General features: G+C 45.8%; 1 protein-coding gene across 1 annotated transcript in view; it reads right to left on the reverse strand.

Annotated features, from left to right (window-relative positions):
- Nucleotides 1-22,743, reverse strand: part of ZNF638 (zinc finger protein 638) — a 113,556-nt gene that overhangs the window by 53,121 nt on the left and 37,692 nt on the right. The window contains exons 4-8 of the mRNA XM_053255820.1: nucleotides 20,761-20,802; nucleotides 19,479-19,756; nucleotides 5,629-5,972; nucleotides 4,974-5,117; nucleotides 225-356 (exon numbers count right to left, since the gene is read on the reverse strand). Coding sequence (XP_053111795.1) covers nucleotides 225-356; nucleotides 4,974-5,117; nucleotides 5,629-5,972; nucleotides 19,479-19,756; nucleotides 20,761-20,802 — 940 coding nt within the window. The remainder of the gene's footprint in view (nucleotides 1-224; nucleotides 357-4,973; nucleotides 5,118-5,628; nucleotides 5,973-19,478; nucleotides 19,757-20,760; nucleotides 20,803-22,743) is intronic.

Consider the following 22,743-nt stretch of genomic DNA (forward strand, 5'->3'; position numbering starts at 1 on the left):
CTCAGTGCAAGATTTTCCTTCAGTTAGGTCATAACAGTGCACCTAACATCTAAGCTATACTGGTTATTAAATCAACTACCCTGGCTACAGTTCCCCACTGTGAAGATAATGCACCCTGCTGGAAAAACAACAAAAACCCCTAATCTAACAAGTGCTAAGAGATTAAGGCACCTTAAAATAAGAACCAAACACCTTAAAAGTGCCCCAATATGGCCCCCGCTTACCTGGTTGAAGGTAGTTTTGGGCTTTTCCGCTACACTTATATTCACACGCTTGAAATTAATCCAAACTGGAACTGTGCTGCCATATTTAACTGCTGCTGTTACTGCTTCCTTATAGTTCATTTCTAGGAAGGCCTAACAAGAGAGAGTTAGTTTTAAACATGTTCTATGCCTGACAATCCTGCTTTAAGTGAAGAACTACTAGGTAACTGCCAACTGAGAGCTAAGACGACAAAAATTGCAGGAAGGTGACAGATACATTTATTCGCTTTTATTTATTTATTTATTCATTCAATGCTGTAAGGAAACTAAATCATATCTAAAGACTGCCTGCTCCCATAAGATTCTACCTGCCTCTCAAGATCTTTTACATGCCAACACTATCTGAAGTTTGGCTGATAAGCATACAGAACAGGATCTTTTCCATAGGCCTGCCCAACCTTTGGAACACTGTCCCCTGGGAAGTTCAGTTAGCCCCATCCCTCCAACACTGGTATAGATTTGTCCCTATCATATAGTGGAAGGGTTCCCTTGGATTATATGCTTCTGTACTATTACTGTTCTCTTAGTACATTTTATATATATTTTAAACTATTGTGAACCCCTTAAGAGTTTTATTGCAGAAAAACAGTATATAAACAAACTGCTAGACCTAAACTAGCGGTAGACTCAAATTTTAGAGTTTGAAGGAAACTCGAGGGTCTACTATTCCAAACCCCTGCTCAGTGCTGGAAACTGCAATAGCTTTCCTGATAAGATGCCTGTACAGCCTCTGTTTGAGAACTTCTACAAAGGACAGCCTACCACTGCAAAAGGCACACTATTCCACTGTCAAGCAGCTCTTACAGTTAGGCAATTCTTCCTAATGTCTATCCTAAACCTGCTTCCTTGTCTTTTCAACTCATTTCTGCCCTCAGAAGCAAGATAATCCAAACCTGCTTCTCTTCCAATGTGGCAGCCACTCTGAAGATGGGTCTTCTCTTTGTTTTCTCTTCTCTAGGCTAAACATCCATCTCCTTCAACTATTCCTTGGAAGACCCAGTTCCCAGACCATCATAAAGTTTCTGAATTATGTTCTTCTTAGCAGAAATGCTGGGGGTTCCAAATACCTAAATCCCCCTCAAAACTACTACTACTACTACTACGGATATTTATACACCGCTCTTCAACCAAAGTTCTCAAAGCGGTTTACATAGAGAAATAATACATAAATAAGATAGTCTCCGGTCCCCAAAGGACTCACAAACAACTATACCCAGTCTACTGAGAAGTCATGGCGATAATCAGAGAGGCTGTTCTCACACGTACCCTAACCCAGTCCAGCTTGAGTTAGGCTGCACATGACAACCTCTGAGATTGGGCTCGATGCCAGCAGGGCAGCACTGCCTAGCCCAGCTTTTCGACCCAGCTCTTAGTGAGCCCTTAACCCAGGCTCCAGGATCGTGTGTTCACTGAGGCTACATTCAGCCCGAGCAAAAACAGAGATTAGCACGGGTCTCTGGGGAAATCCTCTAATGCACTGCACACAGTGCATTGTGGGATATCCAGAGACTGGGACGTGTTGTCCTCGCCTCCCAAACTCTGTGCTGCACCACGCAATGCAGCTCATCTGGGAGCAAGGTGCGCGCTCCCAGCAACAGTCAAGCACTCATGGGGGGGAGGGGTTGAACCAGGCCCCCACCCCTATGTGAATGGCCCCATTATCTCTCAAAGGACTGGCAGTAAGATTTGATGACTCCCTGAGGTAAACAGAACATTCAAGAATTGACTGGCAAGGAGAAAGACCTAAGTTTTCCAGTGTACGGGACCCTTGTATATCTGAAGATTTACAAAGGGCCAGTTCCTGAAGAGGTTTATCTTGAAATCCATTTCCCTGGATGGCATATGAAAGCCATCCCTGACAGAAGGAAGCAAAAAGGCAAATGTAAGGGGAAACTGCCAACATTTTCTATTTCGGACAAAAGGAAGGAAGTCTAGTATATAGTTGAATGGTTCTCAGAGAGGGTAGGCTGCCTTAAGGAGGCTATTATTAGACCTTACTTAAAGAAACCAGTACTGGATCCCTCAGAGTTAGCCAATTCTAAACCTGTCTCCAATCTTACATGGTTGGGCAAGGTGACTGAGAGGGTGGTGGCCTCTCATCTCCAGGCAGTCTTGGAGAAAACGGATTATCTAGACCCATTTCAAACTGGCTTTCAGACAGGCTATGGGGTGGAGACTGCCTTGATCAGCCTGATGGATGATCTCCAACTGGGAACTGACTAGTCATGTGCACGGACCGGTTCGGAGGCCATTCTAAAGGCCTCCAGACCGGTCCGGACACGGGGTGGTTTTGGTTCGGGAGGATGGGGTGGGGGGTTCCAACAAGAAATGGGGGGGGCGTTACTCACCCCGGAGACAACCACACCGTAATTCACTGAGCAATCGGGCGGCAGGATATCTCCCTGCCGCCCGCTTCATTCCCCGCTCGGCGGCTCCGTCCTCATGTACTCTAAAGAATCCTCCTCCTTAAGCATTTAGACCCTTCAAAGCCCCGCTGGCGCTCGGCTGGCGGGCGCTCGGCTGGCGGCCGCCCCAAGAGGACCCCTGCTGCCCCCAAAAGGACCCCTGCCGCCCCCATCCTTAAGAAATAACCTCCCATTGCAAGGGGACGGCAGGAGAGCTGCCTGCCGTCCCCTTCCGCTTTGCCGGTCTGGCTGCAAAGGGCTTCTAAGAAGCCTTTCGCGCACGCGCGCAAAGGGCTTCTTAGAAGCCCTTTGCAGCCAGACCGGCAAAGCGGAAGGGGACGGCAGGCAGCTCTCCTGCCGTCCCCTTGAAATGGGAGGTTATTTCTTAAGGATGGGGGCGGCAGGGGTCCTCTTGGGGGCAGCAGGGGTCCTCTTGGGGCGGCCGCCAGCCGAGCGCCCGCCAGCCGAGCGCCAGCGGGGCTTTGAAGGGTCTAAATGCTTAAGGAGGAGGATTCTTTAGAGTACATGAGGACGGAGCCGCCGAGCGGGGAATGAAGCGGGCGGCAGGGAGATATCCTGCCGCCCGATTGCTCAGTGAATTACGGTGTGGTTGTCTCCGGGGTGAGTAACGGCCCCCCATTTCTTATTGGAACCCCCCACCCCAGTGCCGGACCGCAGCTCCACGGTTCCGTGCACACCCCTAGAACTGACAGAGGGAGTGCAATTCTTTTGGTCCTTTTTGATCTCTCAGATGCCTTGATAACATCGACAATGGTATTCTCCTGGGTCGCATGACGGAGTTGGGTTTGGAATCTCTTGCAGACTGTTGCTCTGCAAAGCAGGAGTTAATGTACGGAGTTCCACAAGGCTCCATATTGTCTCCAATGCTTTTTAACAACTACATGAAACACTGGGAGAGATCATAAGGAGACTTGGTGCAGGGTGCAGCATTTCAATAGGCTGACGACAGCTAAATCTATTTTTCCATATCAACTTTATCAGGTAATGGCATAACTTCCCTAAATGCCTGCCTGGAAGCAGTAATGAGCTGGATGAGGGAGAAATTGAAATTGAATCCAAGTAAGATGGAGGTACTGACTGTGGGGAGTCAGAACTCAAGAGATGGTTTAGATCTGCCCGTTCTGGATGGGATTACACTCCCCCTGAAATAACAAGTACGTAAAAGGAGAGGACAGGAATAAAGCATGAGGACTGAATAAAAGATGAAATAGATAGTACAATTCGAGACAGTTAAAGAGCTAGACATGGAAGGTCTGCCTAGGAGCGCAGCAGAACTAAAAGAACAGGGCGGGGTTATCTGAGCCAGCGTGGTGTAGTGGTTAGAGTGCTGGACTAGGACCAGGGAGACCTGAGTTCAAATCCCCATTCAGCCATGATAGTAGCTGGGTGACTCTGGGCCAGTCACTTCTCTCTCAGCCTAACCTACTTCACAGGGTTGTTGTGAGGAGAAACTCAAGTATGTAGTACACCGCTCTGGGCTCCTTGGAGGAAGAGCAGGACATAAATGTAAAAATAAAAAACCCTACCCGGGCACTTAAGGCTTTACAACATTTTCAATTAGTCCTGCCTGGGAACTGCACTACCAATATGTTTCAATATGAAATACAAAGTGCTGCTAAATAATTATCAAGCCTTTAACAGCTTGGGTCCAGGGTATTTAAGACAGTGCTTTCTTTGTCATGAACCCACCCACCCATTAAGATAATCTGGGGAGGTCCAGTTACAGCTACCATCAGCTCATTTGGTAGCTATTCAGAACTGGATCTTCCCTGTGGCTATCCCGGGGCTCTGGATTGCACTTTGTTAAAATCAGAGTTTTTCCATCTATGGCTGTTTTTAAAAAGACCCTTAAGGCACCTGTTTTCTCAGGCTTTAAATTAATTTTAATTGGTTTGATATCATAATTGTTTTAATAACTTTATCCTCTTTTTATATTTGTTGTATTTTAACTTATATACACCCCTAGGGATCCACATGTCAGGCAGTATAGAAATAGGACAGATAAATAAATGAATGCATGCAGAAGGGGAGGAGATAGAATGCTAAAGCAAAATTGCTTTACCCCAAACTCTTATAAAGGATTCTGTAAGTGAAATGGGCATTAAGAACAAATAGGTTTTAAGGACTGAAGCTCCAATCTGACACTGAAAAAAACCGAGGGCCCAAAACAGAAATGTAGCTGACCTTGCATTTACAAGGTTGAACCTCTCTGGCTGGCTAACTGTTCAAATATTGCCTCCACTTAAAGAGAAAAGTTATATCAAGAATATGGGAAGCTACTTACCTCATTTCTAGAACGCAGCACTAAGATATCATTAACTTTTCCAAAAGGCTGAACAACTTTTTTAATATCATCAACTGAAAAGCCATCTGGTAAGTCAGATATTCGAAGAACTGTGCCACAATTCAAGAGTTTATCTGTCAAAAGCTGTAAATTAAATAATACTGTAGTTTCAGAAGACATTAAATCTGTTAAGTGATTCTCTTTCATGCAGATACAAGATACAAGTAAGAGCTAAGACTAAGATCGTATAGGCCACTTAAGGAGCTCTTAGAGCAGGACAATCAAGGATTAAAATCTGTATATCACATATCATGTGAAAACTCACTGCTACATGAGGTATTATATTAAAAAGCCAGCTCCAAAGATTCTATCACATTCTAGCATGGATAAATAAAAAAGGATGATGCTATGCCAATAGGAGCAGGCTGGATTTTAAATGGGTGGGAAAAGAGGTTGGGACAGTGGTGCAAAGTGCATTCTTTACTTTATCCTAAATAAATTAATGGTTCTCATTCACTCTTATGAGGGAAGCATTTACTGAACTTCAGAACAATGCAGTGATGGGGACAAACTCTCCAGTTCCTCAGCACTAGATGTCCAGATCCAGCCATCACAGTAAGTAGTTCAAAATTCCTAACAGAAAAGAGTTACTTACCCTGTTGTATGGGACTTCGGGATCAACATTTGCTTGCTTTACTGGTGCTCCCATGGGCAATTTCTTACTTTTCCCCTCAACTATTGCTCCTTTTCTTGGAATACCAGGGGCCTCAATCTGCTTCATTTTAATATCAGGTGATCCATACTGAGTAAAATCCCTCCTGGGAGGCTTCAGAGAAGTTGTAGGATTACTTTGGATCTTCATGCTCCCAGGATGTGGCTCAGTTGATGTCCTTTTTGTTTCAGAAATTTCTCGGATGAGTGCTTGAACTGATTTCTGCTTATTGAACTCTTCAACAAAGCATGGCCCCAAACATTTCACTGCAGCTTCCAAGGCCTCATCTGGAAGGGGAGAAAGGAAAGGGGGTGGGGGAGAAAATAACTTCATACTGTTCTTTGTTGGCATGTGGGGTTTCCTATGCATGCCACCCTTGGTTGCTCCTTCATACAAGAAGAAACCAAGAAAAAACACAAGCATGCAAACAGTACAGAACAGGGGTTAAAAGAATTAAACACTCAGTTCAGGATGAGAGAAAGTAAAGAGATGCAGATGTTCCACTGGCACCATATCAAAGCCTAGTTTTTATTTTAAGTTCTCAAATTAAATTCAAATTAAAGAAGTTTAGATTGTGGCAATTGGTAAAGATTTACAAGGGGCAACTATGAGAAGTCCTTTTAACATATTTTGATGTTGCATGAAAAACAGACTACAGATGCAAAGAAATACTTGCCATATTGGAATATAGCAGGGGAACTGATAAAGAATGTGTCAGGAATACATACAGCTGCATGAGCGGAAATTCAACCTGCTTTAAGCCCTGAGGTGACAAGATGTGGCTGCAAGTAACCACCTATAAGGTATCTGGGGTTAACAGGGCTTGTATTTAAAGGGTAAATGATTTTGCAATACCAGTGCACATGACGTACATGAAGAAATGCCCCCACACATATTTGGCTTCAGAGAAGTCAAGATAACAAAACTTTACATATAGGGAGGGAAAAAATCTAGTGCTTTGCAAAAATGCAGCAGAAAAGCATTGTAATAAGCTCTTCAACAACTTGACACAAATAACAGCTCTGGCAGTCAAATACATGGTGAACAATCCACTCTCAAGGGCAGGAAAACTGCTCACGTAAGTACTGAATTGGGCCTGCAACAACAGCAGCATCCAAGCATTTCTGTGAAGTCATACAGAAGAGCATCAGGCATTGGCATTCACTATCTTAGAAGGCATATGTGTGGACTGGTCTATTCCAGGATGGAAACAGAAGGCAGAGTGTGTCCTGCAAATCTGTTCTTTTCTAGATGTGTGGAGTGAAGAGCAGGCCCCCTATCCTCCCTCACTCCAGCACCTCTGTTTAGTTTTGTTTACTCTCTAAATTTTGTTGTATCCAATTACATTTCTTCATATCTTCAGCCTAGATATGCCTTGGCACATCTGCTTGACACACATGCCTTCTTGCCTTGACACATCTGCTTTTTTGTCCCTGTAATTTGCAGCTCTGACTTTCCCTTCTAAGGTTGATAGTGGGCATGCATTCTCTGTAGGGGTAGCACCAGGTATACAGGATGAAGCAGAATGCGGCAAAGGTTTGCAAGCAGCAATGCAATGAGTCCAATGCTGTGTGCAAGCTCTCCCTGTGCAACTTCAAGCATGAGCATCCTTCTTGTGGCACGAACCATCTCACAACCTTTAAGGCAAGATGTAACAAATGCTGTGTGTGGACAGCAATGCAAGCGAGTGGGAGGGTCCTCTTCTATCAGTGCTGCTGTAAAGATCAAGGTCTCCAATGCTGACTTGTGTTTTCAGTTTTGTTTACATTGCTGGAAGCCTATCCATGATATATGAAGTATCTGGCTGAGGATTTTGATTTTTTAATTCCTTATGTGGGCATGTCAGACAAGGGTTAAGGTGCCAGACAAGTATAGGTTTCGTCATCTTTCCTGTCCAAAAGGGGGTTCAGTTAATGCTACTGACCAAGGCTTTGCTCGGTGAAGAGTGTGCCATTTGCATCTGGTATTACCATGGTTTGCAATGCTGTTGGCCAAATGCAACATCGTCAGCCTTTGGATTGCTGTTCATTTATCCCGAGGGCTGTGTCTTTTGTTGGATTTAACTGCAGAGGGAAAATCTTATTTTGACAAGATGCTCCCAAAAGGTTACTCCATAGTGTGAGTGTGAGAGAGTGAGTGTGTGAGTGTGTGTGTGTGTGTGTGTGTGTGTGTGAGAGAGAGAGAGAGAGAGAGAGAGAGACAGAGACAGTCAGAGACAGAGACGGGGAGAGAGAGAGAGAGAGAGACAGTCAGAGACAGAGACGGGGAGAGAGAGAGAGAGAGAGACAGTCAGAGACAGAGACGGGGAGAGAGAGAGAGAGAGAGACAGTCAGAGACAGAGACGGGGAGAGAGAGAGAGAGAGAGACAGTCAGAGACAGAGACGGGGAGAGAGAGAGAGAGAGAGACAGTCAGAGACGGGGAGAGAGAGAGAGAGAGAGACAGTCAGAGACAGAGACGGGGAGAGAGAGAGAGAGAGAGACAGTCAGAGACAGAGACGGGGAGAGAGAGAGAGAGAGAGACAGTCAGAGACAGAGACGGGGAGAGAGAGAGAGAGAGAGACAGTCAGAGACGGGGAGAGAGAGAGAGAGAGAGACAGTCAGAGGCGGGGAGAGAGAGAGAGAGAGAGACAGTCAGAGACGGGGAGAGAGAGAGAGACAGAGACAGTCAGAGACGGGGGGAGAGAGAGAGAGAGACAGTCAGAGACGGGGGGAGAGAGAGAGAGAGACAGTCAGAGACGGGGGGAGAGAGAGAGAGACAGTCAGAGACGGGGGGAGAGAGAGAGAGACAGTCAGAGACGGGGGGAGAGAGAGAGAGACAGTCAGAGACGGGGGGAGAGAGAGAGAGACAGTCAGAGACGGGGGGAGAGAGACAGTCAGCGACGGGGGGAGAGAGACAGTCAGACAGACAGTCAGCGACGGGGGGAGAGGGAGAGAGAGAGACAGACAGTCAGAGACGGGGGGAGACAGAGAGAGACAGAGAGAGATGGAGACGGAGACGGATACAGAGAGAGAGAGACAGAGAGAGAGACAGAGAGAGAGACTTCTAGTACTTTCTTGGAATATAGTGCATTTAGGTCAAGTTTCTGGGTGGTGACCTGTACCTAGACAATTTTCTATTTTTAGATAAGGAGTCGACAGTGACTCAAGGGCACAATTTTACTTTAGATCCAGTGAGCGCGAAGAAATGTTATGGGATTTTCAGGCAATGATGGACAACCTGGTAGGTGCCTTTGGCTTTTGAAAAGCCCAAAGGACCTTCTGCTCGACTGACTTTTATGGGTAATGAGTTAGTATAGCAGTGGAGATGTCCAGGCTGCTCAAGGATATATTTGAGGCTCTGAAGAGATTGGCTAATGAGAAATCGAAACAACAACAAGAACAACAGAAATCACCATCAGCCAATTACAAAAAGCAGCTTTACTGGGAACAGCCTATATTCTGCGACAATATCTATAACAATTGACAATAAAATTCAGCCATCCCAGGTCCTTGGGAAGGACTCGATGTCTGGATAAAACAAACCAGTCAACACCACTTGTCTGACTGTGTAAACAAGAAATAACAACAACAACAACCCACAGTGAGGCACTACCTTGGCGTGGTTGTGGGGCTTGTGTGCTCTGAGGAAGGTGAGAGCTATGCCAGAGGTCCAACCATACTGGACAGGTCTCACCAGAGGAGCCAGACAAAGAGTGCCTCTCCCATCAACAATATGGTGAGACGTAACTTTAATAAATCTATAACGGATCAGTCGTCGTCCAAGTCAACAAGGACTGCACCGGTTGCTATAGTCCCTGGACATCTGGTGGCAAGTGGGCAACAGGACTCAGGATCTTCAGTTGAGCAACCAGGGCTGGAGACTGCAAGGTTACTGGAAGAAACGTCGCTTAACCGAAAAATAGATACGAAAACGCCAACAAGGAAATAATGATCTGCTATTAAAAGTCTAGTCCAACTAGAAGAGGTTATTTAAAAAGAATGTACCAAATTTGGAAAGAGAAGCATCCAGATACAGAAATAACAGAACAAAGGCTAGCAGACCAGAGAAGATTCATAATAAGAAAGAGACATTGGTCTTACCGTGAAGGTTCTTTTTCCCTGAAGTAGGAGATCCTCAGATAGGGTGATGTACTGCACATGCTCGAGACAGAACTGGAATCATGTGACTTGATTGAAGGCGTGGTCACCACCCAGTCCCAGTTCCAGGACTGATGAGCGAGGCGTGTTGGATTCGGTGGAGAGAGCTCATTGTAACAGGAGCAACTTTAGAAAAAACATGTAAAAAACAAGAAAGGACAGCAACAGCAAGGACACAAACAGCGTGCCCAGATAAGGCTAGAGGAGAAAAGAAAGATTCTATGGCGCCCTGGGAGCAGGTTCATCGATATTCCCAGAGAGGCACCCCTCCCATGGAGATTGATAGTGAAGACTCAGTAAGACTGCGCCCCAACCCAGACACACATCCAGGCGGGGCTCTCCTACTTCAGGGAAAAAGAACCTTCATGGTAAGACCAATGTCTCTTTTTCCCCTGAGTAGGAGATCCTCAGATAGGGGCATGCCCAAGCAGCTAATAGGATCCGGGATGGGAGGATGTGTCTACAGTACTTGCTGGAGGACGGTGCGACCAAATGCCGCCTGGTCCTGCGAGAAATCCGGGATTTTATAATGCTTGATGAATGGAGTGGAGGAGGACCAAGTAGCAGCTCTGCATATCTCTGAAAGGGGAATGTGAGCGCAAAAGGCAGAAGAAGCAGCAACGCTTCTAGTGGAGTGTGCGGTCACCCCACCAGGGGGGTTGAGATGGAGGACTGTGTATGCCATGTGAATACAGGATTTGATCCAGCTGGCTAGGGTGGATTTTGAAACCCGGGCGCCGAGATTCGTGGACCGGAACGAGACAAAAAGGGAGTCTTCCCGGCGAATGGGTCGCGTGCGCTGTATGTACATGCGTAACGCCCTGCGTACGTCCAGCTTGTGCCAGAGCCTTTCTTTTGGATGGACCGGATTCGGGCAAAAAGAGGGGAGGACCAACACCTGTTCTCTATGAAAGGAAGAGTTGACTTTGGGGAGAAAGGTGGCGTCCAGCCGGAGGGTGACTGAGTCAGCGCTGAAGATACAGAATTCTTTGCGAGCGGACAAGGCGGCCAGTTCAGAGACCCTGCAGGCTGAAGTCACGGCTACCAGGAAGGCAACTTTGAACGAGATAGTTCTTAAGGGGATTGAGGCGATTGGCTCAAAAGTTTCCTTGGTGAGGGCATTGAGGACCCGATTCAAGCTCCAAGAGGGAAAACGTCGGATGGGAGGCGGTGCCAAGTTGGAAGCCCTTTTTAAGAATCTGGATAAGTGGGGGTGCAGGTGTGCAGGACCCACGACGCCTTGAGAAAGCTGGAGAATAGATGTCAGTGCAGAAGCTTGTCTTCTGAGGGTACTTGGGCGAAGCTTCATGCGCAGTCCCAACTGTAAGAATTCTAGGACCTCTGAGACCCCTGCCTCCATAGGGTCCTTGGCATGGGAGAGAGACCAGCGAAGGAACGCCGACCAGGTGGATTGATAAATGCGTATTGTGGAAGGGCGTCTGGAAGCTAAGATGGTGTCCTGGACCTCCTGGGAGTACCCTAGGTTGGTGAGTCTCGTGTGTTCAACCTCCAGGCGGTTAGCCGTAGCCAGAATGGGTCCAGATGTACGACCGGGCCCTGATGTAGAAGATCCGGGCGATTGGGTAGGTGCCAAGGAGGGGCCGCTGCCAGCTTCATGAGGTCTGGGAACCACGGGCGGCGAGGCCAGTAAGGGCCTATCAGAATCAGCTCCCCTCGCTCTAACCGGAGCTTCTGGAGCACTTTCATGATAATTGGTACTGGCAGGAATGCATATAGAAGTACTGCTGGCCAAGGAGAGTGTATGGCGTCTATGCCCTCCGCGAGAGGGGTGTGGTACCTTGTGAAGAAGCGTGGAAGTTGATTGTTGCCCGGGGCTGCGAAAAGTTCGACTGCTGGAGTCCCCAGGTCTGTGGAGACCTGTTGAAAGACCTCCTGGTGTAGGGACCACTCTCCCGGATCCAATGCCTCCCTGCTGAGCCAATCCGTGACTTCGTTGTGATCGCCCTTGAGGTGTTCGGCGATGAGAGATTGGAGATTGAGTTCCGCCCAAGCTAGTAGAAGGTCCGCCTCTGTCATTAGGGAGGGGGACCTGGTCCCCCCTTGTTGGTTTATGTGGGCCTTTACGGTGATGTTGTCTGTCCGTAATAGTACGTGGTGACCTTGGAGGAGGTGTTGAAAGTGGCAAAGAGCTAAGCGGGCCGCTCGAAGCTCCAACCAGTTTATGGGGAGAGATCTTTCTGAGGTTGACCAGGAGCCCTGTACAACCTGGCCCTGGCAATGTGCCCCCCATCCGCTTTGACTGGCATCGGTCGTGACCAGAATCCTGCTGGGTTCTGTCAATTGAGTTCCCCGAAGGAGGGCCGGTGATAGCCACCACAGTCTTCCCCCCATGGGGATGCCGTCATTGCTTACGCTGACGGTAGTAGGTGAATGGGCGTGAGTTTGTTCCATGGGGATGGCCTCTGGAACGGGGTCTCCAGTGTGAGCGTCCGAAACCTCTGGAAAAGGATGAGCGTGAATCTCTGTTTTGGTCATGTGGATAGGATTGGTTGTAGGGCTGGCGGAAAGATCGAAAGGAACTATGGGCGCGTCGAAAGGACGACCGGAAATCTTTCTTAGCTGCTGGCATGACTTTCTTTTTGTCTTTGGTATGCACCAGGATGGGGTCCAGTGACTCACCAAATAGGGAGGAGCCCGAAAGGGGGATGCCGTCAGGGCCATCTTTGATTTGGTATCAACATGCCAGGATTTGAGCCAGAAGATCCTGAGAACTGCGACACCGGAGACCAAGGCTCTGGAAGATTGTTGTATAATATCCAGGCTGGAGTCCGCTGTCAGAGCCGCGGCCTTGGCCATTTTGTTAATCCCCTGGCGTAGTTTGATATTTTCCGGGGGAACCAATTGCACCAGCTCTTTAGCCCATAGGACCGTAGCACGTGCGAAGATGGAGTTGGTAGTAGCCATATCTTGAAAGCCGACGCAGAAGCCTCATGAGCTTTCTTTAGTAGGGCATAACAGCGTCGGTCTTCCTGGGATCTGAGTTGCTCCTGGTGTTTGGATTGGACTAGCGCCCCCGACACCAGTTGGGCGAAAGGAGGATCCACCTTAGGAATCGCGATGAGAGAAGCCACATCTGAAGGTAGGAGATAGTGTTTCTTTGGAAGGCTGCCAATCGGTTTAGATGAGGTGGGACGTTGCCACTCAGCACACATAACCTTCTTGAATAGAGGGGGAAAGGGAACAACAGGGTTATTCGGTTCTGTAGGTGGAAAAACCTGTTGGTCAAAGGAGGTGGTATTGGCATTGGAAGGATCCTCCGTGGGGGAGACATCCTTGATTGTGCGTTTAGCTTTAGCCAATAGGATTTCAAAATCTGAAGATGAGAATAACCTGGTGGAATTAGAAATAGGGGGATTGATTTCTTCCTCAGACAACTCCCCCTCCTCTTTTCCAGAATCAGAGTCATCAACTGGAACCAGCGGGTGCGAATGCGAGGACTGCTCCTCGGAGGAGGAATGCTGGATAGGTAGCAGGGCAGGTAAGGTCGGTAAGTGGGGGGGGGGGTCGGGGGTAGTGGGGGGGTAGCGTAGGGTTAGGGAGGGTAGGTTTGGAAGGAGGGAGAATAGGCCTCTGAGGCGAGGAAGAAGAGGAAGATGAAGGATTCCTCTTGCGTTTGCTTCTACATCTGAGAGCAGGAGGTCTTGGTAGAAATTGGCCCCTCTCCCACATGGGGATAGCTCTGTGCCTAGGGCTAGAGTCTGGAGAAGATGAAGAGAGGCGATTGCCAGCCAGAACTCTGGCCCTCCTACACCCCCATGCTCTCCTGGTATAAAAGGGACAGCCACACTTTGTAATTGGAGAGCAGTATTAGAGACACCAGTTAAGGGAGCCTGATGCAGAACAGGTTGGTTTGAGTCAGAAAGTGCTGTATTTGGCAAAATAGGAGGAGCTGAGGGCACACTGTGGACAGGGTCTGTAGACTGTCCTGGCTGAACATACGGAGCCGCAGCTGGCTCTAAACTCTCTGGCGAAAAAAGCTCTCAGCCACTGGGTGGCTTGAGGAGAAAAAGGATCGTTACTTACAGTTTGCGGTTGAGCGGGTAGATGAGAAGTGCCTGAAGCTGCGTTCTGAAGGGGGGGGGGGACAGCGCGGACCAGCCGGTTCCCCCTCTACCGCCAGATCATTAGAGGGTATGGTAATGGGAGCCGGTAAGGTGCCCACCGGGCTCCGGACTCCAGCGGCAGAAGCTTTAGCAATTTTGGCGCACTCCTTCTCCTTCGGCTTAGCGCCATTCCTTCCTACTTTCAGTTTCGAGCGGCGGCAAACCGATTGTATGAGGAGCCACTCACTCAGCCGCTTACGCCCCTCGAGTAAAAGACCAGCTTCTCTCTTTGACTCCTTTCGTTTTTTCTTCTTTTTAGGAGCAGAGGGCTGGTCATTTAAGTGTTTTTCTTTCTTTGCCGCTTTGCCCTACCGTTGCTCGGCGGGCTTAGAGGGGCGGGGCCTTTGGGAGGGACCGGCAAATGGCGGCGGACCCGCGAGTCCCTGGAGCAATGCAGGCGGGGAAAGAGCTGCAGCAGAACACGCTGCCGAAGCAGCTTGCTGCGTTTGCAAATGGCTCTGCTCTAAAGCCTGCGCTAGGAGAGCACTCTCAGATAGGGAGCCCTGCATGAGCTCCTTGGTGTGAGAAGCCTCCATAATAACGAAAAAACTTAAAAGAAAACAATTTGGAGTCTGATTGAGATTGGAAATAAAGAAGAGGAATTTTAAATTAATTCAATTTGTGGCCAAAAAGAAACCTGCTCCCTTCCCACCCTTGCACACGAGTAAAGGGAAGAGAGGCAGGGAGCAATAGGGAGTGAGAATAAGAGAAAGCCAAAAGGTAAGCAGATAAAAAGCCTAACTGACCAGAGCTCTCTCCAAACAGGTCCTATCCTGAGTGAGACAGAACTGGAACTGGGACTGGGTGGTGACCACGCCTTCAATCAAGTCACATGATTCCAGTTCTGTCTCGAGCATGTGCAGTACATCACCCTATCTGAGGATCTCCTACTCAGGGGAAAAATAAAGTATTCACAGGAGTTGAGCTGGAAGAACTGCAAAGAGCAACACGGGCTCAAGATATGGAAGAAGAATTACCACCAATTGAAGAAGTTGCTCAGGCGCAGGTGGAGTAGGTGTTGGAAATCGAGGATGCCACTGTTACTGAACTGTTTCAAAATCAAAACCAGGCAACCTCCCCTTTGCCTTCACCTCAAAAACCTGAATGCCGTTTAACAGAAAAGCAACAAGAACTAAAGCAAAAAATAACTGAGCTCATGAACCAAACAAACACCAGGGTTCGACTTCCAGCGCTAAAAACAGTTGCCAAAAAAACAACTTGCTCAGGCATTAAAAGATGTCAATGCTGCACTTGCAGAAATAACAAGCAATAATTTGCAAGAAACAAACCAACTAATGTACAGTGCAGCAACAGTAACACAAGAGCTTGGATATAAGATCAGTGGACCTGTCAAAAAAGAAAGCAGTACATCACCTAAATGGAAGATAAGATTAGAAAATAAAATCTCCAGGCTTAGATCAGATGCTAGTAAATTGAAAGATATGAAAGACAAGAAGCTGAAGAATGAAAACACCAAACAGTACCTGATCCAAAAATACCACCTAGATTCAAGGAAAATTAGAGAAGTCCTGGAAATAATAAAGCAGCGAATAACAGCAGTGTCAAAGAAGATTAGCAGATATGAAGCCAGAATTACACAACACAGGCAGAATCTCCAATTCCAGTCAAATCAGAGACGTTTCTACCAAAGCATAGAAGGAGAAACTGCAAGAAACGTAGAAACACCAAATAAAGAAGAAACAGTGCAATTCTGGGGGGGAATTATGGGACAATCCAAAAGATTATAATAAAAAAGCAGGCTGGATAAAAGAGGTCAAAAAAATGTAACCAACAAATGCAAGATCTAATAATAACACCAGAATTAATAAGTGAAAGAGCAAAGAAAATTAAAAATTGGACTGCGCCAGGCGACGATAAACTGCATGGCTTTTGGCTTGAACACCTAACAGGCCTTCATAAACAACTATCAAAACAGTTCAATCACATTTTGCAAGAAGGTGATACTGAACAATGGCTAACAACTGGGAAAACTCATCTCATAATGAAAGACCCAGCAAAAGGTGCAGTTCCAAGTAATTATAGACTGAGAACCTGCCTGCCAACCATGTTCAAATTATTAACTGGAATAATAGCAGATGAAGTGATGCAACACTTATTAACTAATAAACAGCTTCCAGTTGAACAGAAAGGAAATTGCCTGACACCAGAGGCACAAAAGACCAGCTGCTGATTGACAAAATGATTTTAGAAAACTGCAAGAGAAGAAAAACAAATCTAAGTGTTGCATGGATTGACTACAAGAAAGCCTTCGATTCATTGCCTCACACATGGATACTAAAATGTTTAGAAACAACTGGTGTCAGCAAAAACATTCAGATATTTATTTTTTTTAAAAAAGCAATGAGCATGTGGAGTACACAGTTAATCAATGGCGAGACACTTAGACAGGTTAGCATTAGAAGAGGAATTTTCCAGGCGGACTCACTATCCCCTCTGTTGTTTGTAATCGCCATGACCCCACTTTCACAAATACTAAACAAAACAGGCCTCGGATACCAAACATCTAAAACATCAAGTAAGATCAACCATCTGCTGTACATGGACGATCTGAAGTTGTATGGAAAGTCCCAGTCAGAAATCGAATCACTGCTAAACACTGTCCGTATATTCAGTAGCGATATAGCAATGGAGTTTGGACTAGACAAGTGTACTGCATTAATAATGAACAGAGGAAAAACAACAAAAACAGAAGGAATAGCACTGCCCAATGGAAGCAACATCAAGAACCTGGAAGAGAAAGAACATAACAGATACTTGGGCATTCTCCAGGCTGATAATATTGCACACACTGACATTAAAAGAAAAATTGGAATTGAATACATCAGGAGAGTTAGAAAAATCCTCAAGTCCAAACTCAATGGCAGGAACACCATACAAGCCATAAACACCTGGGCTATACCTGTTATCGGATACACTGCAGGAATAATAGACTGGACCCAGGCAGAGCTAGAGATGCTGGATCGTTAAGACCAGGAAAATCATGATCATCAATCATGCTCTGCACCCCGCAGTGATGTCGATAGGCTATACCTCCCTCGCAGCTCAGGTGGAAGAGGAATGCTGCAAGTCCATCAAACAGTAGAGGAGGAGAAAAGAGGCCGTGAAGAATATATCAAGGACAGTGAAGAAGATGTACTTCAAATGGTCAATAATGCGAAACTATTCAACACCAATGAAAGAAACAGGCCTACAAGAAAGAACAAGTCAAGGACCGAGCAGAAAAATGGAGAAATAAGCCCCTGCATGGTCAATATTTGCACAATATAAGTGGAAAATCAGACATCACCAAGACCTGGCAATGGCTTAAGAATGGCAACTTGAAGAAAGAAACAGAGGGTTTAATACTGGCTGCACAAGAACAGGAACTAAGAACAAATGCAATAAGAGCAAAAGTCGAAAAATCCACAACAAACAGCAAGTGCCGCCGAAAGCAGATGAAACCGTGGACCACCTAATCAGCTGTTGTAAAAAGATTGCACAGACTGACTACAAACAAAGGGATGACAAAGTAGCAGGGATGGTACACTGGAATATCTGCAAAAAATACAAGCTACCAGCAGCCAAAAATTGGTGGGACCATAAAATTGAAAACGTTGAAGAAAATGAAGATGCAAAAATATTATGGGACTTCCGACTACAAACAGACAAACATCTGCCACACAATACACCAGATAGAACTGTAGTCGAGAAGAAAGAAAAACAAGTTAAAACAATCAACATAGCAATACCAGGGGATAGCAGAATAGAAGAAAAAGAAATAGAAAAAATCACAAAATACAAAGATCTACAAATTGAAATTGAAAGGCTGTGGAAGAAAAAGACCAAAATAATCCCAGTGGTAATTTGGGCCCTGGGTGCAGTTCCAAAAGACCTTGAAGAGCACCTCAACACCATAGGGGCCACAGAAATCACCATCAGCCAATTACAAAAAGCAGCTTTACTGGGAACAGCCTATATTCTGCGACGATATCTATCACAACCGCAACAACATCGATAATAAAATTCAGCCATCCCAGGTCCTTGGGAAGGACTTGATGTCTGGATAAAACAAACCAGTCATTAACACCTGTCTGACTGTGTAAACAAGAGATAATAATAATAATATTGGGGTGGTATGCGGCTACCTTACTCATGCTCTGGTAACCTCTCGCTTAGATTATTGCAGTGTGTTGTACGTGGGACTGCCTTTGAAAATGGTCTAGAAACTGCAGCTGGTACAAAATAAAGCTGCAAGATTATGGACCAGGCCTGGATGTTTAGAGCATATTACACCAGTGCTTTGTCAGCTGCATTGGGTCCTAGTCAGTTTCAAGGACCAATTCAAAGTGCTAGTGTTAACCTTTAAAGCCCTAAATGGCTTGAGTCCAGGTTATTTGAGAGAGCACCTTGCTCCATATGTCCCAACCCAGGCCTTAAGATCTTATTCAGAGGCCCTCCTCCAAGTGCCCCTGCCAAATGAGGTGAGGCGGGTGGCTACTAGGGAGAGGGCCTTTTGGGTGGTTGTACCTCATTTATAAGATAGCCTCCCCAATGAGGTTCGCCTGGCTTCATCACTTTGTTCAGATGCCTCTGGGAAGCCCATGGGCAAGAGACTCCTACCTGAAACCTTGAATTTTAAAGTGTCAGTCCTTCTTGATGTTCTGGCACCAACTTGGAAATTGCAGAAGTTCTTGGTTTCAAACACATGTGACTCACTGAGTCATTGCAGGACCCTTCTGAATGTATCTACCACTTACTGTTCTCCACGCTGAAGCAAATAGCATAGTCTGAGGAGGGTGGAGAGTTTTCTGCAAGAGGAGGGAATCCCAAGAGTTCTGGCTTGCTGTGTGGCCATTCCACACATAAAATCTCACATGTCTGGCTGCTCTTGAATTGCTTTCTTCTCTCTAGGCCAATTCTAGCTTTATGTCTTCCCACTACCTGATCTGCTACAGTTCTTTAAACTACTTCCTGGAATTCTGAACTAGTGCATCCACTTCTGTTCATATCCTCCTCAAGACATAGGTGTTCTTTGCAGAACCATAACGTTCCAGAATTTCAACAAGGGGAAGAATGAACAAGTGGTTACCCTGCATTGGGTTCCACTAGCAGACTGAGATGGTTCTTTGACCATGAAACAATAAGGGAAACATAATGAAAAAGCAGAACCCTAGACCAAACATCTCTTTAGTACCAGGTGGGTTTGAAACTCCCTGTTCCCTGCATAATTCAAAGTGCAAAAAGGGATGTTCTACAAAGTTATTTCTACACTACAAAGATAATCGTAAAAGAAAGCAACACACAAGAATGTAAGAAAGCAATCAATATATTTTCAATCGTATATTTGAATGCTTTCTCTTTTTAAATGGGCTATAGAATTGCTCATATAACTAAATGATTACTACAGAGTCAAATTTACAGTGGGATAGCTGCTGCGATCACGCAGATAACCAGTTGTATGAACAGATCTCAATATTTCTGCCGGAAAGCATGCATCAATTACTAAAGTGACTGTAACATCCATCATTTTACCTGAAGTGGTAGCTGATCTTCCAAATCCTCTCTCCTGGCTTGAAGATCTTCGAGAGCACGAACTGAAGTTTTGAAAGCGCCGTGGAGATCTTGACCTATGCCTGGGACTAGACAGATGTAGGGGACTTCGGCTTCTTGGCCTACTAGTCCTGCGATATCCAGGGGTCCTAGATCGTGACCGACTTCGCTGTCTAGCATGGCTAGAGCTTGAGCGTCTTGGGCTAGAACTGTCAGATCGCCTCCTTAAAGAATTATTCTCCTTTCTGTCACTTTCACGTCTGTAAAACAGGACAAACAGACATGGATTTCCTCCTATATTTCTTATTTAATATGAAAGAGATAACCTGATCACTCAACTGAAACAAGGTTTTTCTACCAGTGGAAATAAAGCTTTACACAGTGCCTGAAATTCTACTTGGAAACATACTGGAAGTGGATCTCATTTTCTCCCTCTCCCACAACTCTTAACATTGCACAGAAAATAACAAGAAAATAAGAATGGGAACCTACTTGCCCCAAATGATACAGTACAAACACAAAGATGGATTTGAAAACAACACATCAAGGCTACTGGCATATAGAACAAGTTTCAACCAACAACCACAATATAGGCAAATTTACTACATAATTATAAAAGGAAAGAGGTTGTCTCCTGGTAATTTAGGAAAGCAATAATAAGCAAGAGAAAAAGACTAAACAATGAAGTTGTTTGCTCTGATATTATGAAAAAAGAATTCTTGCAGGCCATTAGTGGAGTTCATAAGATACTGTGCCATATGGTTTTCAGTATTCACTGGTGTTATTCCTAGTATAGACAAAGTCATATTTCCACAAAGATTATGCTCTACAACAACATGGCAAGGGCTATAGCTCAGTGGTAGAGCACATGCTTTGCACGCTGAAGGTCCCAGGTTCAGTCCCAGCATCTCCGTGTAGGACTGGGAAAGACCCATCTAAAACCCTGGAGAGCCACTGCCAATCAGTGTAGGCAATCCTTAGCTAGATGGACTAAGAGACAGACTCAGTGGAAGGCAGCTTCCTATGACAGATTAAGATAAATAGGTTGTGCTACTATATGAACATGCTTGGACTCATAGCGAGCAGTTGCTCAAATCCCATAGGACAACTTGTTTACAACTGTACAATTCCTAAGCTTAAATAAGATTTCTTCAACCACAAAGGTATGTCCTAATTCACTACAAAATCTTTATAAGACAAAAGGGGGGGGGGTCATCACACCACAAAAGGTATAAAGAAAAGCAGTATTATTTTTTAAAGTTACCTTTTTGAGGAAGAAAGGGATTCTGGATTCCAATCAGGATATCTGTATCAAGAATAAAATTGTTATATAAGAAGCTGGCCTTCTGTATTACTAGTCTATCCAATATTCAGTATTTCATACTGCTTTCATTGTGAGTGTATTAAGACAGGTTGCTTACCTGTAACTTATGATCTGCAGGTGATCTGTTGTCAGTCATGAGAAATGGGTTACTGCACCTGTGCAGGAACCTCTCGGATGGATTAACTAGCTCCTCTTTGGTGCCGCTCCCTGCCATGCACATGCTCCGTGCCTTGCTTTTCTTGGCAGTTGGGCGCCATTTTGTCTCAGTTTCTTAGAGATCCATCTGATGATAGACGATGCACACAGTGTGGGATTCATTGATCAAGTAGGTAAGTCAGTCTTTTCCTGAAAGTGCTGCAGCAGGGAGGCACGAGTGGGTCTCATGACTGACTACAGATCACCTCCAGATCATAAGTTACAGGTAAGCAACCTGTCTATCTGGAAGTGATCCATTGTAATCATGTGAAATGGGTTAACTAGCTAGCTATTTTTCCTTGGTGGAGGATGCAGCCATTTCATTCACTATTGGAGGATCCTCTTGAGTACCTCTCTCCCAAAGTTGGCCTCTGTAGCCAAATGTAAGTCCATGGCATAATGCTTAACGAAAGGTAAGTGCGTTGACCATGTGGCTGCAGCACATATGTTCATGAAGCAGAGGCCAGGTAAATGAGCAACAGAAATAGCATACGCCCTCGTGGAGTACACTAATTAATATGGGAGGTTGTTGATTCTGTAACTTGTATGTTAAGAAAATGAGCTCCACCAACCAGTGAGAAAGTCTCTGTCTAGAGACGGACAGACCCTTATTCTTGCCTTTGAGTAAGACGAAGAGCATTTTGGTCCGTCTAATAGTTTCTGTGCCCTTTAGATAGTAGAGCAGGCATCTTCTCACATCTAGAAAGTGCAGCGCTTTGTCCAATCGAGATTCCATATCTTGAAAAAAGGAGGGAAGAACGAAGTTTTGATTTAAATGGAAGTCCGTTACCACCTTTGGTAGGAAGGCTGGGTCAGTACGCATTACCACTTTATTAGGATAGAATTGTGTATAAGGCGTGTCCGCCCTCAAGGCAGTTGATTCAATTACATGCCAGGCTGTAGTAATAGTGACTAACAAGACGGTTTTCAGCATAATAGCGTAGGCTTGCTTCAGAAAGAGGCTCAAAGGAAGCTTCCGTCAGGGAGATCAAGACCAGAGATAGGCTCCATTGTTCAGTCGGGGCTCAGATCAGGGGGTAAAGATTATTAACACCCCACAAGAACCTTTTGCACATTGGGTGTGAGAAAACAGAATGGCCTTGCCAGCCAGCACGCTTCAATGAAATAGCGGCCAGGTGGACCCGGAGGGACACATTAGCGAAGCCCGCTTCCTTGAGGCTGGTGAGATAGAATAGGACCTGAGTGGTAGAAGCCTTGAGTGGACGAAACCCATGCTCCTCTGCATAAAAAATGAAGCACTTCCTTTTACTTGCATAAATTCTCCGAGTGGAGGCTCTACAAGAGTTCAGGAAGATATTTTTCAATAGCCGACCTTCCATACCGTGAGTTGTAAGGTCCGCAGAGACAGATGTAAGATCTTTCCCCCGTCTCTTGAGAGAAGATCGGGGTCCAGAGGAAGGTTGCAATAGTTGTTCCCTGTCAGTCTGAGTAGCAACACAAACCACAGCTGGCGAGGCCACCATGGTGCCACCAAAATGGCTCACGCATTGTTGTGTATCAATTTGGCAATCACCCTGTTGATCAAGGGTTGAGGGGGAAACATGTAAACAAGTATCCTTCCCCAGTGACGCTAGAAGGCATCCCCCAGGGACCCATGTCCAATGCCTGCTCTGGAACAATATTACGGAAATTTCTTGTTTGAGGCCAAAGCAAAGACATCCACTTGAGGAACTCCCCATTTTTGTATCAGGTGGTTTAGGCATGACT

The sequence above is a fragment of the Hemicordylus capensis genome, chromosome 5, assembly GCF_027244095.1.
Source record: "Hemicordylus capensis ecotype Gifberg chromosome 5, rHemCap1.1.pri, whole genome shotgun sequence".
Lineage (NCBI taxonomy): Eukaryota > Metazoa > Chordata > Lepidosauria > Squamata > Cordylidae > Hemicordylus > Hemicordylus capensis.